General features: G+C 33.2%; 3 protein-coding genes across 3 annotated transcripts; 2 read left to right on the top strand and 1 right to left on the bottom strand.

Annotated features, from left to right (window-relative positions):
• Positions 1–551: 551 nt before the first annotated feature.
• Positions 552–7717, top strand: LOC109803441 (shaggy-related protein kinase kappa). Its single transcript, XM_020365016.3, has 13 exons — positions 552–700; positions 814–1027; positions 1282–1374; positions 1509–1568; positions 1663–1935; positions 2371–2445; positions 3720–3776; positions 3862–4002; positions 4107–4157; positions 5481–5576; positions 6760–6843; positions 6942–7044; positions 7280–7717. Exons 2-13 carry the CDS (start codon positions 851–853, stop codon positions 7366–7368), a joined length of 1299 nt encoding a protein of 432 aa, XP_020220605.1. The 5' UTR covers positions 552–700; positions 814–850; the 3' UTR covers positions 7369–7717.
• Positions 7718–10211: 2494 nt separating this feature from the next.
• Positions 10212–13396, top strand: LOC109803624 (stromal 70 kDa heat shock-related protein, chloroplastic). The gene is made up of 7 exons (XM_020365285.3): positions 10212–10784; positions 10863–11195; positions 11266–11408; positions 11514–11612; positions 11725–11914; positions 12053–12451; positions 12624–13396. Exons 1-7 carry the CDS (start codon positions 10284–10286, stop codon positions 13026–13028), a joined length of 2070 nt encoding a protein of 689 aa, XP_020220874.1. The 5' UTR covers positions 10212–10283; the 3' UTR covers positions 13029–13396.
• Positions 13397–16130: 2734 nt separating this feature from the next.
• LOC109803886 (Octicosapeptide/Phox/Bem1p family protein) lies at positions 16131–17400 on the bottom strand. Its single transcript, XM_020365556.3, has 2 exons — positions 16461–17400; positions 16131–16379 (listed from the first exon to the last, which is right to left on the bottom strand). The coding sequence occupies exon 1, from the start codon at positions 17314–17316 to the stop codon at positions 16492–16494; it is 825 nt and encodes a 274-aa protein (XP_020221145.1). The 5' UTR covers positions 17317–17400; the 3' UTR covers positions 16131–16379; positions 16461–16491.
• Positions 17401–25232: the final 7832 nt, after the last annotated feature.

The following is a 25232-nucleotide window of genomic DNA, read 5'->3' as shown; positions in this document are numbered from 1 at the left end:
TCAATTATTTCAGTGATCGTAACACCACAGTGATGTTATTGGATTTCAATTATTTATATATTATATTTAGGGCTTAATAGTTATGTGTAAAAAAATTTACACGCTTAACAATAAAAATTGTTGTTAATATAATTTTTTAAGATAATTATTACTAAATTTACTATATATAATACATTGTGATGGGATAATAATATAAAATAAAATTATTTTATAATGGTAGTACATAACTATGTTTCACATAGGTAGTGTATAATTTTTTTCCCTCACATTTATTTAGAGTGTTTAGTAATTAAAAAATAAAATATAAAGATTTTTTATTATTAAGAATTACAATTTAAAGATTAAAAGGAGTGGTCTGAAAGAGAAAAAAAGGAAACGGAATAATAATGTACAGTTTTTGTTTTTTATATCTTATATACGTATATGATAAGTTTATTGATTTTAATAATAATAATTTAAAAAATTATAGTAAAATTAATGTTGGTGATGGATTTAAAAAAAAAAAAGAAAAAAAGAAATGGAATTGGAAAGTGGTTAAAGGCATAGAGCGAAGGTGGAAGGGAAAAGGAAAGGGGTATGTGTAATTAAAAAATGTTAGAATAAAAAGGAAGTGAAGAGAATCGATGAAAGTGAGAGTAAGATGCAATTCCACTGCTCTCATTCTCACCACAAACACAAACACAAACACTTGCAGTTGAAGGTCACTCTCACTCTCAACTTTATTTCCCTTTTCGATAATAATACTAATTATTGGATCGATCTCTCTTGAGGGATTAGATCTGATGAATTAATTCGATATCTGAGGCTTCGTAGGAAATTGGAAACAAGAGAGAAGGAAAGTAATCGATCCATGGCGTCTGCTAGCCTCGGAAGTGGTGGGGTCGGCAGTTCCAGGTCTGTTAATGGCGCCTTCAGGGGCTCTTCCAGTTCCGTCGATTGGCTTGGCAGAGAGATGCTTGAGATGAGGTTGAGAGACCATGACCATGACCATGACCATGACCATGACCATGACCATGAAGACGATAGAGTCAGTAACTTTCTCTTTCTCTATCCCTTTTTTATTTATTTATTTATTAAATAAATCCAGGACTGCACTCACTGGATTCTTTGTTTCAATTCTCATCATCTATTTCCTATTCTTTTCTCTCACTTTGAGTTTGAGGGCTCTTTTGCCTCCTACTCACAATCAAAAGGCTTGTTTTCTCTTTTAAAACAATTTTAATATATTTTCTGTTTGAGAGTTTCAGTCGATTTCAATTGCTCCTGGTTTATATTTTGCAGGATAGTGAGCCTGACATCATTGATGGTGTGGGTGCCGAGACAGGGCACGTGATAAGAACCAGCATTGGTGGTCGAAATGGTCAATCTAAGCAGGTAGAAAAAAATAAAAAATAAAATAAAATTCCGGGTCATTTGGTATTGGAGAACTTTTGTGGTTATGGTATCATCGTTGAACTATTGACAACTAATAACTCCTCCGACATTATGTTTTTTGTTTGGGATGACAGAATGTTAGTTATATTGCCGAACATGTGGTGGGAACAGGCTCTTTTGGTGTTGTTTTTCAAGTGAGGCACAACAACTTAGTTTTCTTTTGCAAACACCGTGCTGTTCATGTGTGCCATACTGATACCTTTTTCATTTCATTAATGCTATTATCAGGCTAAATGTAGAGAAACAGGAGAGATTGTGGCCATCAAGAAGGTTCTCCAGGACAAGCGCTACAAAAATAGAGAGTTACAGATTATGCAAATGCTGGATCATCCAAATATTGTTGCCCTAAGGCATTGTTTCTTTTCAACGACTGACAAGGAAGAGGTTTACTTGAATCTTGTACTTGAATATGTTCCTGAAACTGTGAATCGCATCGCAAGGAGCTATAGCAGGATTAACCAGCGGATGCCTTTAATATATGTAAAGCTTTATACCTACCAGGTATGTAATTGCTCGCTTCTCAGTTAGATCTGGAAATGAAAAACTGGAAATTCATATAATATTGGCAAGAAGCCATCCCTAGAGTATTCAAAATTTATAAATAACCTGCATGTATGAAGGTGTTAATAATAATATATTATTAGCTCGTTAAATGCTAACTCATCTCTTGTAATCCATGCTTAATTTTTTTTTCTTAATTTTTTGTATTAAGTTCCTCAGCTTCAGCTTTATCTGATATGAAGAATCTGAGTTCCAGTTTCGCATATGGAATTCCTTTCCAAAGAATTGTAAAACAGGAAAAAAATCAGAATGAATATTACTTTTGTATTTGAGCAATAGACTTGTAGAATGGGATTGAGTGATTTACACGTTTTAAATGCCCATTATTTTCTTGTCCATTGATATATTTATTCTTATCTCTGGTCTTGATTGCAGATTTGCAGGGCCCTTGCTTATATACATAACTGCATTGGTATATGTCACCGTGACATCAAGCCTCAGAACCTACTTGTAAGATATTTCTGTGTTATTGAAGTGTTTGTTATGTGGTTCTTATTTGGTATAGTCAATGTCTCATAATTCACTCATTTATTATGATATTTTTTATTTATTTATTTAGATACCAATTATGATGTTGATTTTTTTAACACTCATATCTAATATAAATCTACACAAGGAAAGAAGAAAACATTACTAAAATAAAAAAGCCTTTATTCTTCAGGTAGGGTCGGCTACATGGAACAAATGATGTTATAATGTTCTATCACAAATCTTATCTATAGACAAACCATTGACCTCAAAATCCTTTTTAATGGTTTCACAGATTTTTTCAATCTCCCTTTGCCTAGCAAATTCACGATTGGGTTGCCTTCTATTTATTTTACTCTCCCAACTAGGTCTTCTACATTTCTTCTCCATACTTGTTTATTCATTCCTCAAACAATTAGTATGAGTCTATTTGGATAAACTTCCCTATGAGCGCTTATAAGAGAAGAAAATAAAAAGAAAAAATAAAATTAACTTCTTCATACTAGTTAAAAAAAAGTTTTGGAGAAAGCTAATATGAGATAATTTTTACAAATTAGCTTACGCATAATCTAACTTTAGCATATGGAAAAGTTAATTTCATTTTTCCTTATTTTCTTTTCCAGTAAGTGCTTCTGAAAAAATTTATCCAAACAATTCTTTTGTTATGTTCTCATACAAATAGTTAATGGAAGTTGGTTATCCACAGTTCCACACTGCTTATTCTGCTCACCTTTTATTTTATTTTGTTGAAATGTATGCCTGACTGCTTGCTCCTACATCCGCTCATGTCTCTGTATGTGCAAATAAAGGTTACTTGCTTTTTGAAAGTCTTAATCAGCAGATGATGTCTTAAACTTTTCTATGAAGTTTGAATTGAAATGGATAGTTTTTGAATGCTGGTTTTACTGTATACTATCACATTAATTGCCCATGTCAAAGACAAACTCTTCTAAAAGCTTATGTTGCTGGGTGGAGGCCCAATAATGGCTTTATATTATTAATAACATGTCCCAACCACTTGGTCAAAGAAATTCAGTTAGCTTGTCATGTGAATTGGTTATAGGCCACCTTTTGAGGAGTATCCTGTTTATTGCATATTTAGGAGCCTTACAATCACCTCATTGTCTTCTTCTAGCAATCAATATGAACTCAAGTTTTGCTTAACCTAAGTGAAAGCTGATAGAATATGCAGCAAATGTACATGTGATGCCATATGTTACTATTTGTTGGGCTCAAATGTGTGTTACTCATGTCAGGTGAACCCACACACTCATCAGCTGAAACTATGTGATTTTGGGAGTGCAAAAGTGCTGGTAAGATATTGATCAAAGTGAACTGTTGGTTGATGGAAGCTACTGTTTTTTGTCCTCAAGTTTCATCCATGTTCTAATTCATCAGGTGAAAGGAGAACCCAATGTTTCTTACATCTGTTCAAGATACTACCGAGCTCCGGAACTTATATTTGGGGCCACCGAATATACAACTGCTATAGATATATGGTCAACTGGTTGTGTAATGGCTGAATTACTTCTTGGACAGGTAATTTGGTGCTTGAAAAAAAATGTGACAATATTTTTCTCAATTCATCATTTTTGTTTTCTGTCTTCTTTTTCATTTTCCCTGAAGTTCAAGTTTATTTGCAGCCCTTGTTTCCTGGAGAGAGTGGAGTTGATCAGCTAGTTGAAATCATCAAGGTAAGGATATAGCATCCATGTTTTTTCTATTAATCTGGTTTGGCTATCCTAGATTGTGAACGTTTTTTTGTTGATAAGTTCAGTTGGGTCTACCAGAAATGGTATATGTTCTGGGGATTTTTACATTTTCTCTGCATCCTGGCTCAAGGAAAGGGATAAACTTATTTTGTTTTGAGCGATGATTTCCAGCTTAAATGTAGAAATGTTTTTCTATGCTTGATTAACTTACCTTGGGTTGAAAGGGATAGAGCGAAAAAAAAAAAAAATTTCCCTTACTTGTACATTTTGTAATTTAGATTTCTCAAGTACTGTCATTGTTCTAATCATTGTTGTTAAAACTGGACTGGACCAGCTGGTTCGACCGTAACCAGTCTAAAAGCAGTGTGGAAAACCCATTTGAACCATTCTTGATTAAAAAAAAACATTTTAATTTTTTTTATAATTTAATTTAAAATATTTTTGATAAAAACATAAATTGAAATAAATTATTTTATCAATTATTTTTAATAGTTTTCTTATGAAAATACTATCTGGTCCTTTATATAAAACAAATGGATACACCTTCTTGGCCCTAATTGTTAGAAACAAGTACCTATTTAAGATTTATTAATTACTAATTTCCTTTTATGCCCTCACGCAAGTGGATGCATTTATTGATGCATTAATAATACAAGTTACACTAATTGGTAGAAAAAGTTATCTTTTGAATTAGGTGTAGTATCATTTAATGCTACCATTATTTAAACCAATTAATTCAAAGGGTATTTTTTGGAATAAAATTTAATTCTATGACATTATTAATGAAAACTAACCATCTTAACTAGTTTTATTGATTTGGATAAATTAGTTATTGTTTCTTATATAAAGGACATGAGGGAGTATAATTTAATCATTTATATTAATTTGCAATTTTGAGTTTTTATAATTTAGATTCTATTAATTTGACACTTTTTCGCGTTTATTCTAGACTTAGAATTGTTATTGTTAATGGAATTTGTTATATTTTATTAAATTTTGAACTTAAATATTTATTATTTTTAGTTTGGACTTTTTTATATACATTGAATGTTAAGAACTCAAATAATATTTTATTTTAATTTTTAGTGTTTCAGAGTTATAATATTATATTTATTTTAATATTATTAATTATTATTTTATTAATTTTGATTTGATCACGGTTCAACTATTGAACCTTAAACTAGTGGTTTGACGGGTTTAATTACTAGTCCGATTTTAAAAACATTGATTTTAATACGAAGTTTTGTAGTTTACTATTACCCAATAGAGTCATGAACAATTACAATCTAATTATTTTGATTTCAGGTTTTGGGAACTCCGACCAGGGAGGAGATAAAGTGCATGAACCCAAATTATACAGAATTTAAGTTTCCGCAGATAAAACCACATCCATGGCACAAGGTTCATTCTCTCTTCTGCTTACTTACATTCTGTAACTTACTGTAAATGTTTGTAGTAATTCAGGATTTAAGATGAGCTACGTTTTAATCATTTTTGAACACGTACTGATACTATGCATTTCTTAAATGATACTTGTGTCAATGTGGTTCATTTGATGGCATTTGCATGCTTTTCCTATAATGGTTCTAAGTATTCCGTGAAGCTGAGTAATTGAGCTGCTAGAATTAATTTCTGGGATGTGGTAAATTCTGTATTATCATTTTTGTATTTTTGAATGTAGATTGTTCCTATAATATAAAGTGAGACATTTCACAGTGAAAAAATGATAACTGAGATGTTTCATATAAATGAGGAGCAGAATCCTTTCGAAATTTGTATTTCCTCCCAGCACCATTTTTCAAAATAATAATAATATGAACGATCCATTGTACTGTCCTGCATTTTGGAAGAAAAAAATCCTTGGTATTGGTGAACTAGTTTTCTTTGTGTAAGGATTTTAGTATGATATTATTTTAACGTGACAGATCTTTCTTTATTGTTTTCTTTCTCTCAGAAACAGTAGAAACCTGTACTTATTCTTCTACACCCTTATACTCACTACAGTTTCTCTTTATTTGATCCATATCTGTGTGCCACTTCCTACGTGTAGTTTAATTGTACATGTTGCAGGATTATATAAATTATTGTGGTTGTGGGCTATTGTGGCACTAGAAAGAGTTGAATATAGATCAAGGAGTCGGCTTATTTCATTGGGTTTGATTTGTCTGTCGCACCAGATATGGCATTGGACTGGATTAGTGCCATAATACTAGATTAATCATTAATTTAGGTAGATATTTGTTGATACTTCCCAGTTCCTTGTCCAGAGATACCCGGAAGGTAGAACAGTACTTTATCAGATGTTAAAATTGTTATAGGCTGCATTTTTTCAAACATGGTTGCGGTTTTCCAATGGTTGGTGAGGGACCGGGGACGTTTTCAAACATCCTAAAATTGGGGATAGACATTAATGTCTGGATTGAATTAATGTTATATATTAGTCCCTCTAATGCGTGTGTGAAGATATTCAATTTGAGCATATGCAAAGTACTGGTAAAACTTGCGTGAATGTCTAACCTTACATTGTTTCCAAGGACTCTTGGTTGAATGAGAAATTTACTGTTATATTATCCTAATTTGATAGGTCTTTCAGAAGCGTTTACCCCCAGAAGCAGTGGACCTTGTTTGTCGGTTTTTTCAGTACTCTCCCAATTTGAGATGCACCGCAGTAAGTTGAATGTCTCTGTTACTTATAATTATTTACTTCTCACCTTGGATGTATAATTATTATAATTGTTTGACGCTTATAATATTATGGCACTGCAGGTGGAAGCTTGCATTCATCCATTTTTTGATGAATTGAGGGACCCAAACACTCGCCTTCCTAATGGTCGACCACTTCCACCTCTGTTTAATTTTAAACCTCAAGGTGTTTAACTACTCCCTCATAGATCAGCACAATCTATTAAAGAGATTTATTTAAAGGCAACAATTCTGTAACCAAAACAATGATAGTGGCTATTTTAGCATATCACTTATCGCGATGTCTTTAACTACAGTTCATACAGAAGTGAAAGACACCAGATTTTCTCACTTGTCTTGATGATAGTTTGCATTTATTATTCTACTATTTTCTTTAATTCCCTGTTTGTTCATTCATGCAGAACTTTCTGGTATACCCCCCGATGTCATCAATCGGCTTATTCCAGAGCATGCGCGTAAACAGAACTTATTTATGGCTTTGCACACCTAGCAATTTTCCCCCCTAAGTTGTCTTCACTTACTAGCAGGCTGTAAATTATCCGGTGCATCCGAGAAAAACTCCACAGAAAGAGTTCCTAGGATTATATTATATATTATATAATATGAAAAGTCTTTTATTTTCCCTTTTTGAATTTATTGTCAAAGGAGTTGTTTTCTATTCTTGTTCAGAAGACAACGTTTTCATGTATATTTATGTCATGTGCCGCTGGTTATTCTGGTCTCCCTCTGTTGCAACTTATAAGACCTGATTGTGTTAGATTAGGTAATATAAGACATGATAGTATAGTGTAATTTATACGTTGTATTGGCTTTTATGCGATACATCGTTTGATGCGTCACGTATGTTTGAATAATTTTAACCATTTTAGTATTTGTCGTCCAGTCATATCAAATTCGTCAAGAAAGAAGAGTCCAAATAGTGGAAAGATGAGACCCACTTCTGTCACAAGAGGAATAGGTAGTAACATGTTGACAAGCTCGTGAATGGAATTAAGTAATTAACATATATGGTATTTGAGTTGAAAAAACCAAATGTAATCACTTTCGAATTTATGTGCATGATTGTCATCTTGATGGTCTTCCTATTCGATTCTGTTATCATTTCTATTTATATTGAACATCTAACAGATTTTGGTCGATTTCGTTATCTCTATTGACAACGAACTGGTTGGTCTGAAAATTACGGAGCAGCTAATGCAGGATGTTATCTTTCGTGTAGAGAAAATTATTGTTGATCTATACTATATATCACGCTCCTAAGATTTTCTAGGTAAATGGCTTGTAGTCTTCAGCTAAATGGTTTAAAAGAAGTGGACAATATTATATTATATTTCTTATTGTAGCTCATGAATAATAATCGTTCCTAGCAATTACATTTATTCTTTCGTTGGAGTGCTATTTGACTATTTCTATGCTCCAAGCTGCAAGTGATAAAAGGTTGTGGGCAGCTCATCGAAGGTCCCAGTGATAAAGCTTGCAACTTGCGAGTGATATTTAAAGTTCCGTTTCTATTCAATTTTAAGAGGTATTTGTTATGTATTATTTTTTGTTGATTTTTGGATATATTTGTTTTTTGATTTGTAATGATTGTTTGAGATTTTTTGGCCATTATAATTAAAATTTAATTGCTCCAGTTTAAAATTAGGATTTATTTTTAAATTGAGAAAAAACTAGAGAAAGAAATTTAGTCAGAATTTTGATGAGGCCCAAAGAGCATTATTGGGCCAAAATTGTAGGTAATTAATTTTGTTTTTATTTTAAAATCCAATAAGAAAAATAAATGGTTAAATTTTAAATGGCAAAAAAAAGCCCAAACCCAAAATTACCCACCCATTTAAATCGCAATCCGTAACAACTCGAACCATATGAAACTAAGGCCGAATTGGTTGGAAATGGGTCATATTTTCTTGTGTCGGTTTCCTGCGGTATGGGTTTCGGCTCATGATATATAAATCTCTTTCTTTTTTTTTTTTTTTTCAACTACACTTCATTTATTTTTTTAAATAAATTCTTAAAATATTTTAAATATTTTTTTATTCCTTAAAATTTTTAATTTTATATATCTCATTTTTAATTTAATATTTTTTTTTCACACATCTTTTTTTTTTCTTCTTATTTTTAATTTTCACATGTATCCTTTTATTTTCTTTCCACTCTCCTAATTTTTACATGTATCCTGCCAACAACTTCCACATTAATATAATTTTATCAACAACTTGTTATGTTACATTCAAATGGGCTACGCCACAATAAAAGCTAAACCCCTTGATCTTCATTCTCTATCATTTGCAAAGGCTGAGTCATACCTAAACTTCAAACGTATGTCTTCTATTTTATTTGCATATGGACCAACATTTCACATAAAACATTATTCCCAATTTGTGAGATCGAGTTAGGTCTTTGAGTATTGGAACTGCTCTCTAGTGATCTAAACCATGACAGTTCCAACCGAAAATGCTCATATCTCCTAGCAGCCTTGGGTGTCAAGGTCTACCAATAAAAAAGGAAACTCCTCTTACTTTGTACTATCAGCACTGATGTTGTGTTCTTTATTTTATTTTTTTAAAATAGAGAATTGAATGTCGCTATTTTAAAATAGCTGAAACAAAATTACATATTGACAAAAATAAACACAGTAAGTACAATTTAATCAATTGATTATGAATCATCTTTAAAAAGTTGTGCAAATTAATATATAATGTTAGAAAAATAAGTACTTTTGTACATGTTTTACAATATTGTACTTATCAACTATTCTGTGACTTTATTAATTGTGTTAAGGACAACCTATATTAAAGTTAGTTAATTCAAACTTTAACTATGCAATTATAAAATTAATAATTAATCATATTAAAAGTTTATCAATAATACAATGAAACGAAAAGAACATATGTGTTAAGTTTACACATTTTTTATTTTATTATAATTTAATATAAAAAATTTTAAACAATATTTTCTTCACAAGTAATCATGAAAAGAAAAACTTTGGTGCTGATGTCCGAGATACTTGCTAATTATCCTAAAAAGTAAAATATCGAAATTAATAATTATGAATGTGATAAACGAAGAGATTATTAAAATAAGAAAAGAGATTATATTATTTAATTAAGTTCTGAATCGTAATCTTGAGGATGTATATTAATATTATGATAGATTAAATATTAGTTTTGGTAAAAAATAAAAAATGAGTGTCTCGATGGGACGAGAAATGGTAGTGAGGCAATCCAACGGGAAAGGAGGAGATGGTTCTAGAATGTGTACACGTGGCGGCACAGAGAACGTAACATAACCCTCATCCTATTCTATTTCTTCCCCCAAAACCCTCTCTTCTTTCTTATTATTATTTCTACCTATCTTCTTCTACCAAATTAGGATTAGGTTTAGGGCTTCACGCACCACGCAGAAATGGCTTGCTCAAACGCCCAAATACACGGCCTTGGAACCCCCTCCTTCGCCGGTTCCAGAACCCTATTCCTAGGTCAGAGGCTTAAAACCAAGGCCTTCATCAAGGTCAAGACCACCCCCAGGAGAGTTCCCCCTCTCAGAGTCGTCAATGAGAAAGTCGTCGGCATCGATTTGGGGACCACCAACTCCGCCGTCGCAGCCATGGAGGGCGGCAAGCCCACCATCATCACCAACGCCGAGGGCCAGCGAACCACCCCCTCCGTCGTCGCCTACACCAAGAACGGCGACAGGCTCGTCGGCCAAATCGCCAAGCGCCAGGCCGTCGTCAACCCCGAGAACACCTTCTTCTCGGTCAAGAGGTTCATCGGAAGGAAGATGTCCGAGGTGGACGAAGAGTCCAAGCAGGTCTCTTACAGAGTCATCAGAGACGACAACGGCAACGTCAAGCTCGATTGCCCCGCCATTGGCAAGCAATTCGCCGCTGAAGAGATTTCTGCTCAGGTCACTTTTCTATTTTCTTAGCCTTTCCACTTCAATTGTCTTGGCATGTTATTGATTGTGCTTGCATGACATGTTTAGGTCTTGAGGAAGCTTGTGGATGATGCTTCTAAGTTTTTGAATGATAAAGTCACCAAGGCTGTTGTCACTGTGCCTGCTTACTTTAATGACTCGCAAAGGACTGCTACCAAGGACGCTGGCAGGATTGCCGGCCTTGAGGTTCTTCGTATTATCAATGAACCCACTGCTGCTTCCTTGGCCTATGGTTTTGAGAAGAAGAATAATGAGACTATCTTGGTCTTTGACCTTGGAGGTGGTACTTTTGATGTCTCTGTGCTTGAGGTTGGTGATGGGGTGTTTGAGGTGCTCTCTACTTCTGGTGACACGCACTTGGGTGGTGATGACTTTGATAAGGTTCGCTTTCGACTTTTTCTCTTCTGATTAAGGTCTTTTCTCTTTGCTAACTGTTTTCTGTTGACTCTAGAGAGTTGTTGATTGGCTGGCTGCTAACTTCAAGAGGGATGAAGGCATTGACCTTTTGAAAGACAAACAAGCTCTTCAGCGTCTCACTGAGACAGCCGAGAAAGCAAAGATGGAGCTTTCGTCCTTGACTCAAACAAACATCAGGTCTTTGCTTTTGACCTTTTTGGGTTCAGTACTCTATTTTGACCTTGTTTTCTCAAGCAAACCACTGAGATTTTAGTGCCTCTTTTTTTTTTTTTTTTTTTTTAGTTTGCCATTCATAACTGCAACGGCAGATGGCCCCAAACATATTGAGACAACACTCACAAGGGCTAAATTCGAGGAGTTATGTTCTGATCTCCTTGACAGGTAATGATAAGTTTGAATGAATGTCAATTCTATGATTTTGCTGCTTCCATCAAAGCTGAGCAAGCTACTCAGGTGAATTAAATCAATTAATACTTGAATGAATTGTGTTCAGGCTCAAGACACCCGTAGAGAACTCATTGAGGGATGCTAAACTCTCATTTAAGGATCTTGATGAGGTCATCCTCGTGGGTGGATCAACACGTATCCCAGCTGTGCAGGAGCTTGTTAAGAAGATGACTGGCAAGGATCCCAATGTCACTGTCAATCCAGATGAAGTGGTTGCCCTCGGAGCTGCAGTTCAGGTAGCTATTTTCATCGATAAGTTGTTTAATTTGAAGGGGCAAGGGGACAGAGAATGTTGTTTAAGATTTATAGTTTTGTAAAATATTGTTTTTCTGGATAGTATATTATTTTATTGATTAATGCTTTTTATGTTTTAGGCTGGTGTGTTGGCTGGAGATGTCAGCGACATTGTGCTGTTGGATGTTACTCCATTATCTTTGGGTTTGGAAACTCTAGGTGGTGTAATGACAAAAATTATCCCTAGAAACACTACTCTTCCCACCTCAAAGTCCGAGGTTTTCTCCACTGCTGCTGATGGACAGACCAGTGTAGAAATCAATGTTCTTCAGGGTGAGAGAGAATTCGTTAGGGACAATAAATCACTTGGTAGCTTCCGTTTGGACGGTATCCCTCCTGCACCTCGTGGAGTGCCCCAGATTGAGGTGAAATTTGACATTGATGCCAATGGCATTCTCTCAGTCGCTGCTGTTGACAAAGGCACCGGGAAGAAGCAAGATATTACCATTACTGGTGCTAGCACCTTGCCTTCAGATGAGGTATTCACTACTGCTGCCAATCAATTACTTATATAGCCTTTGTTTATTGACTTTATTCTTTTGTGTTTTCGTTGCCAGCTACTTGTTTAGGGACAATTATATGGTTATAGGTGGGACATTTGATATTTGAAGCTTATATGATGCTTACGACAATCTCTGGAATGAAATGCAGGTGGAGAGAATGGTTAACGAAGCTGAGAAATTTTCGAAGGAAGACAAAGAGAAGAGGGATGCCATTGACACAAAGAACCAGGCGGATTCAGTGGTGTATCAAACAGAGAAGCAGTTGAAAGAACTGGGAGACAAGGTACCTGGTCCTGTGAAAGAAAAGGTTGAAGCAAAACTAGGGGAGCTTAAAGACGCAATTTCTGGTGGTTCGACCCAAGCTATTAAGGATGCCATGGCTGCCCTCAATCAGGAAGTTATGCAGCTTGGTCAGTCCCTTTACAACCAGCCAGGAGCTGCAGGCGCAGGTGGCCCTACACCACCACCCGGTGCCGATTCTGGCCCCTCAGAATCTTCAGGCAAGGGTCCCGATGGAGACGTGATCGATGCAGATTTCACCGACTCTAAATGAGCTAGCTAGCATAGAGATTATCTAATAGTATTTTTTCCCCTTGCATGTTTTTCTGTTCCAAATTCTTGATGATTTTTGTCAATGGAGAGTGGGTGCATGTTTCCATTATAAATTAGGCACGGGATTTATAGGTGCTCGCTTTGTACCCTGGAAATTTTGTCTGAGAAACACTGGTATAACGGGTGGAAATTATAGTCTAAAATCGTTCCAATAAGCTTAAGAAGCTAGATGACAGATTCTCAGGGAAAACAATTCTTCCGTTGCTTAGTATTCCTTCATAGTGCCAATCACTGAAATTGTAAAACTTGTTGGTTATTTATTTAATTGGGTGTGCAGACCACTCACTCCTAAGGTGAATTAGTATGTAACAGAGAGGCTTGTTTAAAATTGTGGACCGATGTATTGAAAATTGTGTACGAATTTCAAAAGGGCGCTTTAGTTTTTATAAATTTTTTCTTGAAAAATCAATTAAGTTCAATTTGCTAGCAGCAGGTGTATTTGTTTAAAATTGCGCTTTGCAACAGTAATTGCGGTGAGAAGGAACATTGAAAGTTTTATCTTGTTTGAAATTATGTGTGGGATTTTGAGGTTGTTGGAGGCTTATCCAGAGTTATAAAAAGTGAAAAGGTAATTAATTATTAGTTGATTGATCTAAAAGCACAAGCATGTAATAAAAAATGATTTTATATTTATAAAATAGGGTTAGGGTGTAGGGGAATAGGGGCTATTCCCATATAGATTTTTTTATTGGACTCCTAGGCACAATCTAAAGTCTTTCAATGGTAGGCGTTTCTTCTGTGATTGTGGGTTTGTCTGGTGTTGGTGTTAGTGTTAGTATTAGAGTAGTAATTAAAAGCGGGAGTCCTTCTACCAAGCCTTCCCATTTTCATTCCCATTTGAGGATCATGTGGCGGTCTAGACGTATAAGGATGGTGATGCTGATGATCCATGTTGGTGAGGCTTGGAGAGCTTCTCACTCTCTGCATCACGTGCGCAGTGACATGAGCAAGAGCATTCGCATTCACATTCGCATATCGAGGAGAGTATTCAGGAGAGCTTGATTTAGGGGAAGAACACGTTGAATCCCTGGGCACCTTGCGTCGATGTATGGGAAGCAAAGCAGGCTTGGAAGGAGGAAAGAGGAAGGCGCGGAGCAAGCCATTTTGTGCTCCTCGATCATGTGCTTTACGTCTTCCTCCGTTCTTACTGATACGAGGACGTCCAGATCTTCTGGCATGAGCAGGTACTTCAGCAACATCTCACCCTCCACCATGTTGTTTACCTTGTTCATCAGATCCCTTAATGTCACCTGCTGAGGCACCGACACCACCCGTGTCTCCCCCCACGTACCTCAGCAGCCCGTTCGACAGACGTGGAAGCACCTTCCCCCTCCTGTAGCTGCACAGGAACTTCACTTTATTCTTCGGTTACTCCTCCCTCGTTATTCCTTTTTCTTTTCATCTCTTCTTTTATTATACTCATTCTCCCTCTCCTATCTCTACACTTTCACTTTTTACTATTTTTCTTCCCCCTATCCCTTTTCCCTTATCCCTATCTATCTCAACACATAAATTTCCGCTATTCCCGCCCTCACTTCAATCATTTTTATAACCTCATATATTTATCATCTTCTAATTAATATATATTTTCCTCACTACACATATTAACGTTATTATTCATTTCCATACAAACTAAATCTCTATTTCTATACTATAACCAAATATAACAAGATAATCCTAAAACATAATTTGTAACAATTGAAATGTCTTATGATTGAGACTAATTAGTCAGGATCATAACATGTTTTATTGCTCCTTTTTCTTCTTCTATTTTTTATTCATCTTTATCTCTTTTTTCTTGTTCTTCTTTATTAGTTTTTTGAGAGATCATATTTTTACCTAAAATGTATGCAAATTACACAACAAAAAAGAAGCATAACACGCTTAAAGAAAAAATTGAATTTACAGTAATTCCTAATGATAAACTATCTTATATGATATATGAAAGTACTTCTAATTAGTTAATTACTTAAAACAAAAATATGATAAAAATGCAAGACATCATCAAATAAGGTTATTCTATTTGGATCGAAGAAACGATTGGATGATGTAAAAACAAGGTAGGTAGATAATATCTCTCAAGTTCTTTGGATCTACCACACTGCTCCATACTCTTCCACACGAGACACCTTTCCGACTTGTGTGGTGCTGATGTTCCAATATCAATTTAGATTGTTGAACCTAATTTGTGGGCATCATCGTTCTCGAAAGAAGCGTCTAAAAATGGACGTAGGGAAGACTTAGACACAATGGAAGAAACTTAACACATGACACATTAAAGAAACTACAGTGACGTTGAGGAGATTTAGTTTTACAAAAGGCTCAATCAAATCAACTTGTGAACAAGCTTTCCTCAAGTGGATATCACATTTATGAAGTTGTAGGAAATGGAGCTTACTATTTAACATCCTTAGATGGAGGTGATATCCCTAGAACATGAAATGTCTCTAGTCTCTACTTCTGTAACAATTGTTTTTTAATGTATTTGATACACTATTTTCTTAACTCGATTTTTTTCATCCTTACGAGAACATGAAAGGATTTTTGGCCAAGAAAATTTTTAACGAGACATCTTCAACAATAATACAAATTCTTTCAGTCTTTCATTAATATTGTGTGATTATTTTTATGTGTTTGGCAACAAAATCAAAATATTTTTAACAATCAATGACGTTAATAAAAAAATTTGACGTGAAGAGTGTTTTAAGTTTGATGACATTAATAAAAAATTATTGACGTAAAGAACGTCTAAAAGTCAACGACATTAATAAAAAAAATTTGACGTGAAGAGCATCTTAAGGTTGACAATATTAATAAAATTCTTGATATGAAGAATGTTTTAAGATTAATGACATTAATAAAAAAAACTTTGACGTGAAAAATGTCTTAAATCTAATGACATAAACAAAATCTTTGACGTGGAAATCTTCTTAAGGTCAACGAAATTAATAAAAAAAATCCTTGACATGAAGATTCTTGACGTAAAGTGTGTTTTAAGGTCGACGATATAAACAAAATCTTTGACGTAAAGAGTATTTTAAGGTCGATAACATTAATAAATCCTTCACGTAAATAGTGTCTTAAGGTTGGTTACATTGACAAAAATTTTTGACATGAAAAATCAATCATGCAACAGACATTTCCGTAGTTCAATTTACTAGCAGCAGGTGCATTTGTTTAAAATTGCGGTTTGCAACAGTAATTGCGGTGAGAAGGAACATTGGGAGTTTTATCTTGTTTGAAATTAGGTTTGAGATTTTGAGGTTGTTGGAGGCTTATCCAGAGTTATAAACTGAAAAGTGAAAAGGGAATTAATTATTAGTTGATTAATCTAAAAGCACAAGCATGTAATAAAAAATGGTTTTATATTTACAAAATAGGGTTAGGGTGTAGGGGGGTGGGGGCTACTCCCATATAGATTTTCTTATTGGACTCCTAGGCACAGTCTGAAGTCTTTCAATGGTGTAGGAGGCAGAATCGTCTTGGAAGGCGTATCCTCTGTGATTATGGGTTTGTCTGGTGTTGGTGTTGGTGTTAGTGTTAGTGTTGGAGTAGTAATAATTAAAAGCGGGAGCCCTTCCACCAAGCCTTCCCATTCCCATTCCCATTCCCATTTGAGGATCATGCGGCGGTCTAGACGTATAAGGATGGTGATGCTGGTGATCCATGTTGGTGAGGCTGGGAGAGCTTCTCACTTTCTGCATGACGTGCGCAGTGGCATGAGCAAGAGCATTCACATTTGCATTCGCATACCGAGGAGAGTATTCTGGAGAGCTTGATTTAGGGGAAGAACACGTTGAACCCCTGGGCGCCTTAGGGCTTGTGCGGGTGATGCCATTGATTGCGTCGATGTAACGCTGCTCCAAAGGATAGGGCTCGGTGGGAAGCAAAGTAGGCTTGGAAGGAGGAAAGAGGAAGGCCCGGAGCAAGCCGTTTCCGGTGTGGTGGCGATCGTGCTCCTCGATCATGTGCTTTACGTCTTCCTCCGTTCTTACCGATACGAGGGCGTCCAGATCTTCTGGCATGAGCTGGTACTTTAGCACCATGTCAGCCTCCACCATGTTGTTTACCTTGTTCATCAGATCCTTTAATGTCACCTGCCGAGGCACCGACACCACCCGTGTCTCCCCCCCCACATACCTCAGCAGCCCGTCCGACGGACGTGGAAGCACCTTCCCCCCGTAGCTGCACAGGAATTTCACTTTATTCTTCGGTGACTCCTCCCCCATTATTCCTTTTTCTTTTCATCTCTTCTTTTATTATACTCATTCCCCCTCTCCTATCTCTACGCTTTCACTTTTTACTATTTTTCTTCCCTCTATCCCTTTTCCCTTATCCTTATCTATCTCAACACACAAATTTCCGCTATTCTCGCCCTCACTTCAATCAATTTTATAACCCCATATATTTATCATCTTCTAATTAATATAAATTTTCCTCACTACATATATTAACGTTATTATTCATTTCCATACAAACTAAATCTCTATTTCTATACTATAACCAAATATAACAAGATAATCCTAAAACATAATTTTTAACAATTGAAATGTCTGATGATCACAACATGTTTTATTGCTCCTTTTTTTTCTTCTATTTTTTATTCATCTTTATCTCTTTTTTCTTGTTCTTCTTTATTAGTTTTTTGAGAGATCATATTTTTACCTAAAATGTATGCAAATTACACAACAAAAAAGAAGCGTAACACACTTAAAGAAAAAATTGAATTTACAGTAATTCCTAATGGTAAACTATCTTATATGATACATGAAAGTACTTCTAATTAGTTAAATACTTAAGACAAAAATATGATAAAAATCCAAGACATCATCAAATAAGGTAGGTAAATAATATCTCTCAAGTTCTTTGGACCTACCACACTGCTCCATACTCTTCCACACGAGACACCTTTCCGACTTGTGTGGTGCTGATGTTGCAATATCAATTTAGATTGTTGAGCCTAATTTGTGGGCATCATCGTTCTCGAAAGAAGCGTCTAAAAATGGACATAGGGAAGACTTAGACACAATGGAAGAAACTTAACATATGACACATTAAAGAAACTACAGTGAAGGTATACGCTGAGGAGATTTAGTTTTACAAAAGTCTCAACCGAATCAACTTGTGAACAAGTTCTCCCCAAAGTGGATATCACATTTATGAAGTTGTAGGAAATGGAGCTTACTATTTAACATCCTTAGATGGAGGTGATATCCCTAGAACATGGAATGTCGCTAGTCTCTACTTCTGTAACAATTATTTTTTAATGTATTTGATACACTATTTTCTTAACTCGATTTTTTTTCATCCTTCAAGAACATGAAAGGATTTTTTGGCCAAGAAGATTTTTAACGAGACATCTTCAATAATAATACAAATTCTTCCAGTTTTTCATTAATATTGTGTGATTATTTTTATGTGTTTGGAAACAAAATCAAAATATTTTTAACAATCAATGACGTTAATAAAAGAATTTGACGTGAAGAGTGTTTTAAGTTTGATGACATTAATAAAAAATTATTGACGTAAAGAATGTCTAAAAGTCAACGACATTAATAAAAAATCTTTGAAGTGAAGAGCATCATAAGGTTGACAACATTAATAAAATCCTTGATATAAAGAATGTTTTAAGATTAATGGCATTAATAAAAAAAACTTTGACGTGAAAAATGTCTTAAAACTAATGACATAAACAAAATCTTTGACATGGAAATCTTCTGAAGATTCTTGATGTAAAGTGTGTTTTAAGGTCGACGATATAAACAAAATATTTGACATAAAGAGTATTTTAAGGTTGATAACATTAATAAATCCTTCACGTGAATAGTGTCTTAAGGTTGGTTACATTGACAAAAATTCTTGACATGAAAAATCATTTTAAAGTCAATAACATTAATAAAATAATCCTTGATGTGAATATCATCTTAAGGTCGACTACATTGACAAACATCTTTGACATGAAAAGCGTTTTAAGGTCGATGACATTAATAAAATCATTGACGTAAAAATCGTTTTAAGGTTAACGACATTAATAAAACATCCTTAATGTGTAGAGCATTTTAAGGTCGGCAACATTAACAAAATCGTTAATGTGAAGAGCGTCTTAAGACGACTATATTAATAAAAATTTATTGATGTGAAAAGTGTTTTAAGGTTAGCAACATTAACAAAAATCTTTGATGTGAAGAAGTAATAAAAAAGTTATTGATGTGAATAATGTTTTAAGGTCGATAACATTAATAAAAGTCTTTCACATAAAAAAAATCTTACAAGCATTGGAATTAACAAAAAAATCTCAAGCATTTGATAAATAAAATGAACAATCGAAGGAGTAAAGCTGGATATAAGTCTATAGTTTGTGAAATTTGCTAAGAAATCCCGAGCAATTGATATAGATACGCCACACAAGGGGTACAATCTACAACAATCAGTATAATTAATGAACACAAAATATTTTGACAATATAGCCGAGTGTTTGTGCTCAACATTTTTTTCGATTGTTTACTAATCCATATATGTGAAACACAAGGACCATATCACACGATTCTAAATCTCGACTTTCTAATGAATGCATTTTCTTCACATATATTATGTTAGTAATCTAGTACTTCGCATAATTAACACTCAACTCTTGTGGCACCAAATTTATAAATCTAAAGGTTGGTCGATTCATGACAACTTTGACAACATATGCAACAAGTAATTATAACAGAGATATATTATTTATAAGCAAAATAAAACTTCGAACGTTCTTTCCTTGTATTTATAAGCAAAAATGAGGACACACGTTTGAAAATAAAAGTCTTGAAAGACCTAAATCCAAAATCTTAAATCCTAAACCCTTAAGAATTATGTGTGTGATACACTTACATTCACATAAGGCCCAAAAGCCTTTTCAAATCCTCACGACCCGTGGTGTTACACGTGTCACCAACAGGCACACCTCATCATTACTTTTAAAGCACATTAATTGTAGGGTGGCAATGAAACGACTCTATTATGATTACCCTACTTCTCATTGGTGGCCTTCCCTTTAAAGTCTCTTCCATAGCAACGTGATAGACGGGTGATAAAGACCAACAAAGGTGACAATACTATAATCCATATTAATATTAATTTTCTTCACTTACCTTAAGTCAACATATATAACCAGGATCAACAAATTATTGACCCAGGGATACTAGACTCTTCACGCTTGCACACTAGAGCCTGGGGAATGTGTGTCATTTGAGTCGCCTGTTGACCGATTAGAGCATAGGGATGATCATCTTTTTGTTGATGCATCAAACACTCAACTACTAGACTCTTCACGCTTGCATACTAGAGCCTGAGGGACCGTGTACCTTGCAAGTTGCTTGTTGATCGATTAAAGTACATGGTGGATCATCCTCCTTTTACTGACGCATCGAACACCAAACTACTAGACTCTTCACACTTGAGCTTGGGAGACTATGTATTGTGTAGGTCGCTTGTTGACAAATTAGAGTACATGGTCTATCATCCTTTTACCGACACATTGAACACCCAACTACTAGACTCTTGATGCTCACGCATTGGAGCCTGGGAGATTGTGTTTCATGCAAGTCACCCATTGATCGAACGTATGATGGTTAGTAATTAGACATTAATTTTGTTTCTCGACTTTGGAACAACATACTCCGAGGTGTGAAGAAGGCATTGCAATTCACGGGATTATATAATATTGATGATACAAAATGATCATAAATGTTAGGATTCTTAAGAATATTAAGGCACGATGTTGTCATGTGTATTTAGAGGTGGAAAATAAGAGATTTCAGTAAGAACTTAAGATTAGATGTATAAGAGAGAACATGTATACTAAAGATAAATTACACTCATTTGAATATTCTAAACCGAGATAGTTGGTAAACTTTTTTAATAAGCTCTCACCGGCAATTCTTCTTCGGGGTGATAGTCCCTTTATCGGAACAACATCCAAAACAACCGCCAACCTTTCTATAACATCTTTTCACTCCGATGCTACTACGGTTGCTCATTCAAGTGTCACGGTATTCAGGATTTGCACGTGTCCATCCATTGTTGTTCGAGCAGCCATCCAAGATCATTCAAATTTGAAACTCCATCAGACGTGTACAACAGTATGCCCCCAAATAACTATAAATATACGTTTGTGAATTTAATTTTATTGTACGATAGTGTAATTATTTTATATTATTGTTTAATCATATATTAAGTTTTCTTATATTATTATCTAATTAAACAACATCTTTTATGATAACTATTTTAAGATAAGATTATTTATTTTAAATATATTATGTCAAAATATAAATCTTGATTAAAGCGGATGAGATTCAAATAAATAATGGATCAAAGGTCTGTTCCGACCCATATGATTGTCGAGATTTAATTGAGGTAATTAAAATTGTAATCCTTTCGATTTTAATTTTCTGGGTGTCTGTTTTAGAAAGCAGTAGGGAGGAGAGGAAGCAGTGATGAATGATCTATACCTTGGGTTTCACCAGGGATCTATTTGATTTTTGGAAAAAGCAATACATGAATTAAATATAGTTTTGGTGGAAGAGCGAAAAGTAAAGTATACATAATTAAGTTATGGGAAAGAAATATTATAGAAGTTGCGACAAAAGTGTAAGGCAGAGAAGAGGAGGAGGTTGTTTAGGTAGCTAGAGTCGAAAGATGCGCTTACAGGCTTTAAGGATCTTGCCTCCAGTCTTTGTCTTTGTCTTTGTCTTTGTCTGATGATCTTGATCTTGATCTTGAATGGCCGTGCACTGGTCGTGGATCCTGCACTTTCTGTAACTGATGAAGATCTTCTCATTGAGAATGCCCTTTTCATTGCAGATGTTGAAGATGAAACTGAAGCACTCCTCCCTAGTATCACACCAAATCTCTCTCCCTCTTCCTCTTCTTCACCTTTTCCTTCCATTCTAGAATATCCATTCATTTTCTGCACTGTTCAGAGGATAGACAAGTCCATATGTACAATAATACTGAACCTATTACTAACTTATAATAACACTATCATCCATCCAGGTAGATTTGGAATTTGGAGGTTAAAACTTGGAAACAAAAATCACCGTATTCAATTCCATGAACTCACATGTCCTTTTGACTACAGTCACATAAAATATATAAATTATGGCTGGCCGCCCTACCTAAAAGATGAAATAGTATCAAAGCTTCTATCTACAAGTCGGTCACTACCAAAAGTCAATAAAACTAAACCCTCAAAATATTAAATAGGTGCAGATATACATTTTTTTATTTTTTACTTTTTTACTTTAACATTTATTTTGAAGTGTATATATTTAGATATCCACAAAATTTGAGTCAACCAAAGTGAAGCTATTAATAGGATACAACATTCTTTTACATGTATATTTTAAATATAAAAAAATTGAGACTTTATTTATTAAAAAACGAAACTATCAAGGATTGTTTGTCGAAAATTGAAAAATATTACTAGGAAACGTTTGTTTCGCAAGATAATATTGAATTTCCATAAATTATATTTTCAAGAATAATATAATTTAAAATATTATTTTTGAGAATATTTCAAATCATTTTTCGTTAAATTAAAATGTTTTTAGAAATATTTCAAAATTTAAAATAATTAAAATAAAAAGTTTGAGTGATAGTTACCATTAAGTTAGATAATAACTTCTCACATTTTTGAAATATAACTTTCTCCCATTTCATGATGGGAATCAAAATGATTTAAAACATGAGATATTAATGACAAATAATATATGTATAAGATATTTAAGGACATCTTCAATGCAAGCAACTCATTTGAATTGTTTCATGCATTAAAAAATGAAAAAAGTGGTCTCCATGTCAGCATTAAGTAACTTAAACACAAATTTATTCTAATGATAAGAAACTTTAAGAAATCTAACTTTTAGAATTTTTTTTCTAATCATTTATGAACCAAATTTTAATTTTTATTAAAAAGGATAATTGCACTATAATGAAAGAAAATAAATTACGAGAAAAAATACACAATAAATAGATATTAAAAGTAAAATAAAACAATAGTAAATACATAAATATTATACGAAATTAATTTTTATCATTATTATTTTCGAAACGTTCCCAAATATGTTTAATAAGATCTGCTTGAAATCTGGTAAGGAATGGTTGCTTGAGGAAGCAACTCTCTCTCTTCTTCAAGCAACTCATGTTGCCACGTCAGAGTTCTTCAATGATAAGAAACCGGGACTTGAGTTGCTTCATGGGACAAACAACTCTCATTGAAGTTGTTCTAAGCAATTAATATCTTTTGGTATATATTTAGGATATTTGTTATGTATAACTTCTTGATTAACTTATCAATTTGTAGTTTAATTATTTTTCTAATTTATAGTTAGCTTTCATAATAGTATAAGGTTACTTAATTAACCTAATTCTTATATATAATGGAGGAGCAATCGTCTAAAATAATGGATAAAAAATATATTCTGTTTTCTTTTCTCAAACTTTTGTTTATATCTTGACATGAGACAATTACTTTCTTCAAAATAACAATACTTGAAAATATATTTTTAAAATTTGAGACAATTTCACATTTTCATACATGATGTTTTAATCATGAAAAAAATGAAACATCCTAAAAAAAATGCAACCTAAGAAGTTAAACAATGAATAAATAAAAATTCTCCTCCTAACATTAATATCTTATGAAACTTCTTAATAAGAAAATTGTCAACCGATTGATGTAATCAAGTACAAGTGGCAATAAACAAATTGGAAAAATCACGATAAATAAAAATTATTATTTTTTAAAAATTGAATTGAATTGAATTTTGTATCACATATTTAAAATTGATTTACTTTATATCAAACCAAACTTTGTCGTGTATTCAAAATTATTCAACTATTAATTGCACAATCACTTATTAAAGAATTTGCAAGATTTTTTTATATCATCTATTATGTATTTTTCTCTTAAAAGATTATCAAATTATTTTTGAATTACAATTCAAAATAACTCGATGACTTAATGTAATGATTATATAGTTTGCACTCAAATATTATGAAAATGACATATTTAACAAAAAAAAATTTATTGTCAAACATTTGTCATATGCAAAAATCCTTCGAATTACTCAACCAATAATAATCACATCAACATAGCGATATTAGTCTTTTATCTCAATGAATTAGGAAATACTTGTAATAAGACTAATTTTTTTAATTTAAGTATATATTTTGAAATATATTATGTTATATATGAGATTTGATATTTTATTATTTTTTAATACTCTATTTTAAAAAAAACTTAAAATCAATTAAAAACAAATTAAAATAAATTGGATTTGATTGAATTTGCTTTTACAATCAAATTGATTGGATGATAACAAAAATAGAAGTGATTGAATGAAGAAGAAAAAAAGAAAAAAAATTCTAAAATTTGATTAGTTCAATCCATGAACACATCTAACTCTTACATTTTTTTATATGGAAATTATTACAACTTGTTAATTGAATTCTTAGGACACGTAACTAGAATTAGTTAACAAATTAATATATAATTTCTCTAACATTGAAAACTACAGTAAGATTATAGAAAGATAATATACTATTACAGTTTTCAATTAAAAAAAATATACTTTTAAATCACTAACATTTTCGTTAGCATTTTTCCTAACTATCAATGTATTATATATATATATATATATATATATATATATATATATATATATATATATATATATATATATATATATATATATTCTTTGTGTGGGTGTAACTCGTACTCTATATTAAATTTTGACAATTCAACTATTAAATTAAGAGTTTTTAATGAATAAATCAAGTATGTACATTTTTTAAAAAATTTAAGTCATATAATACTTTTTTATATAGATTTAAATCAATGTATAAAATATTTTTATGATTATCTGTCAATTTAAATTTATAAAATGAAGTATTATATGTTTTTCAAAATTTTTTAAACTTTGTAGACTTGATCTATGCATTAAGAAATTGTAATTAAACAATTGGATTATTAAAACTCACCACAGAACATGAGTTATTAAGTAAAATAAGTGTAGTTACACTTACTCTTGGTGTAACACTATTGATTTTATGATTGTTTTATTAATTATAATCTTTATCGTTTAGATGTCAATCATTATTGAGA

Source organism: Cajanus cajan, chromosome 1, assembly GCF_000230855.2.
Source record: "Cajanus cajan strain Asha chromosome 1, NIPB_CcT2T_4, whole genome shotgun sequence".
In the NCBI taxonomy this organism is placed as follows: Eukaryota; Viridiplantae; Streptophyta; class Magnoliopsida; order Fabales; family Fabaceae; genus Cajanus; species Cajanus cajan.
Note: the sequence above shows the minus strand (reverse complement) of the source record. Positions and strands in the feature narration are given on the sequence as shown.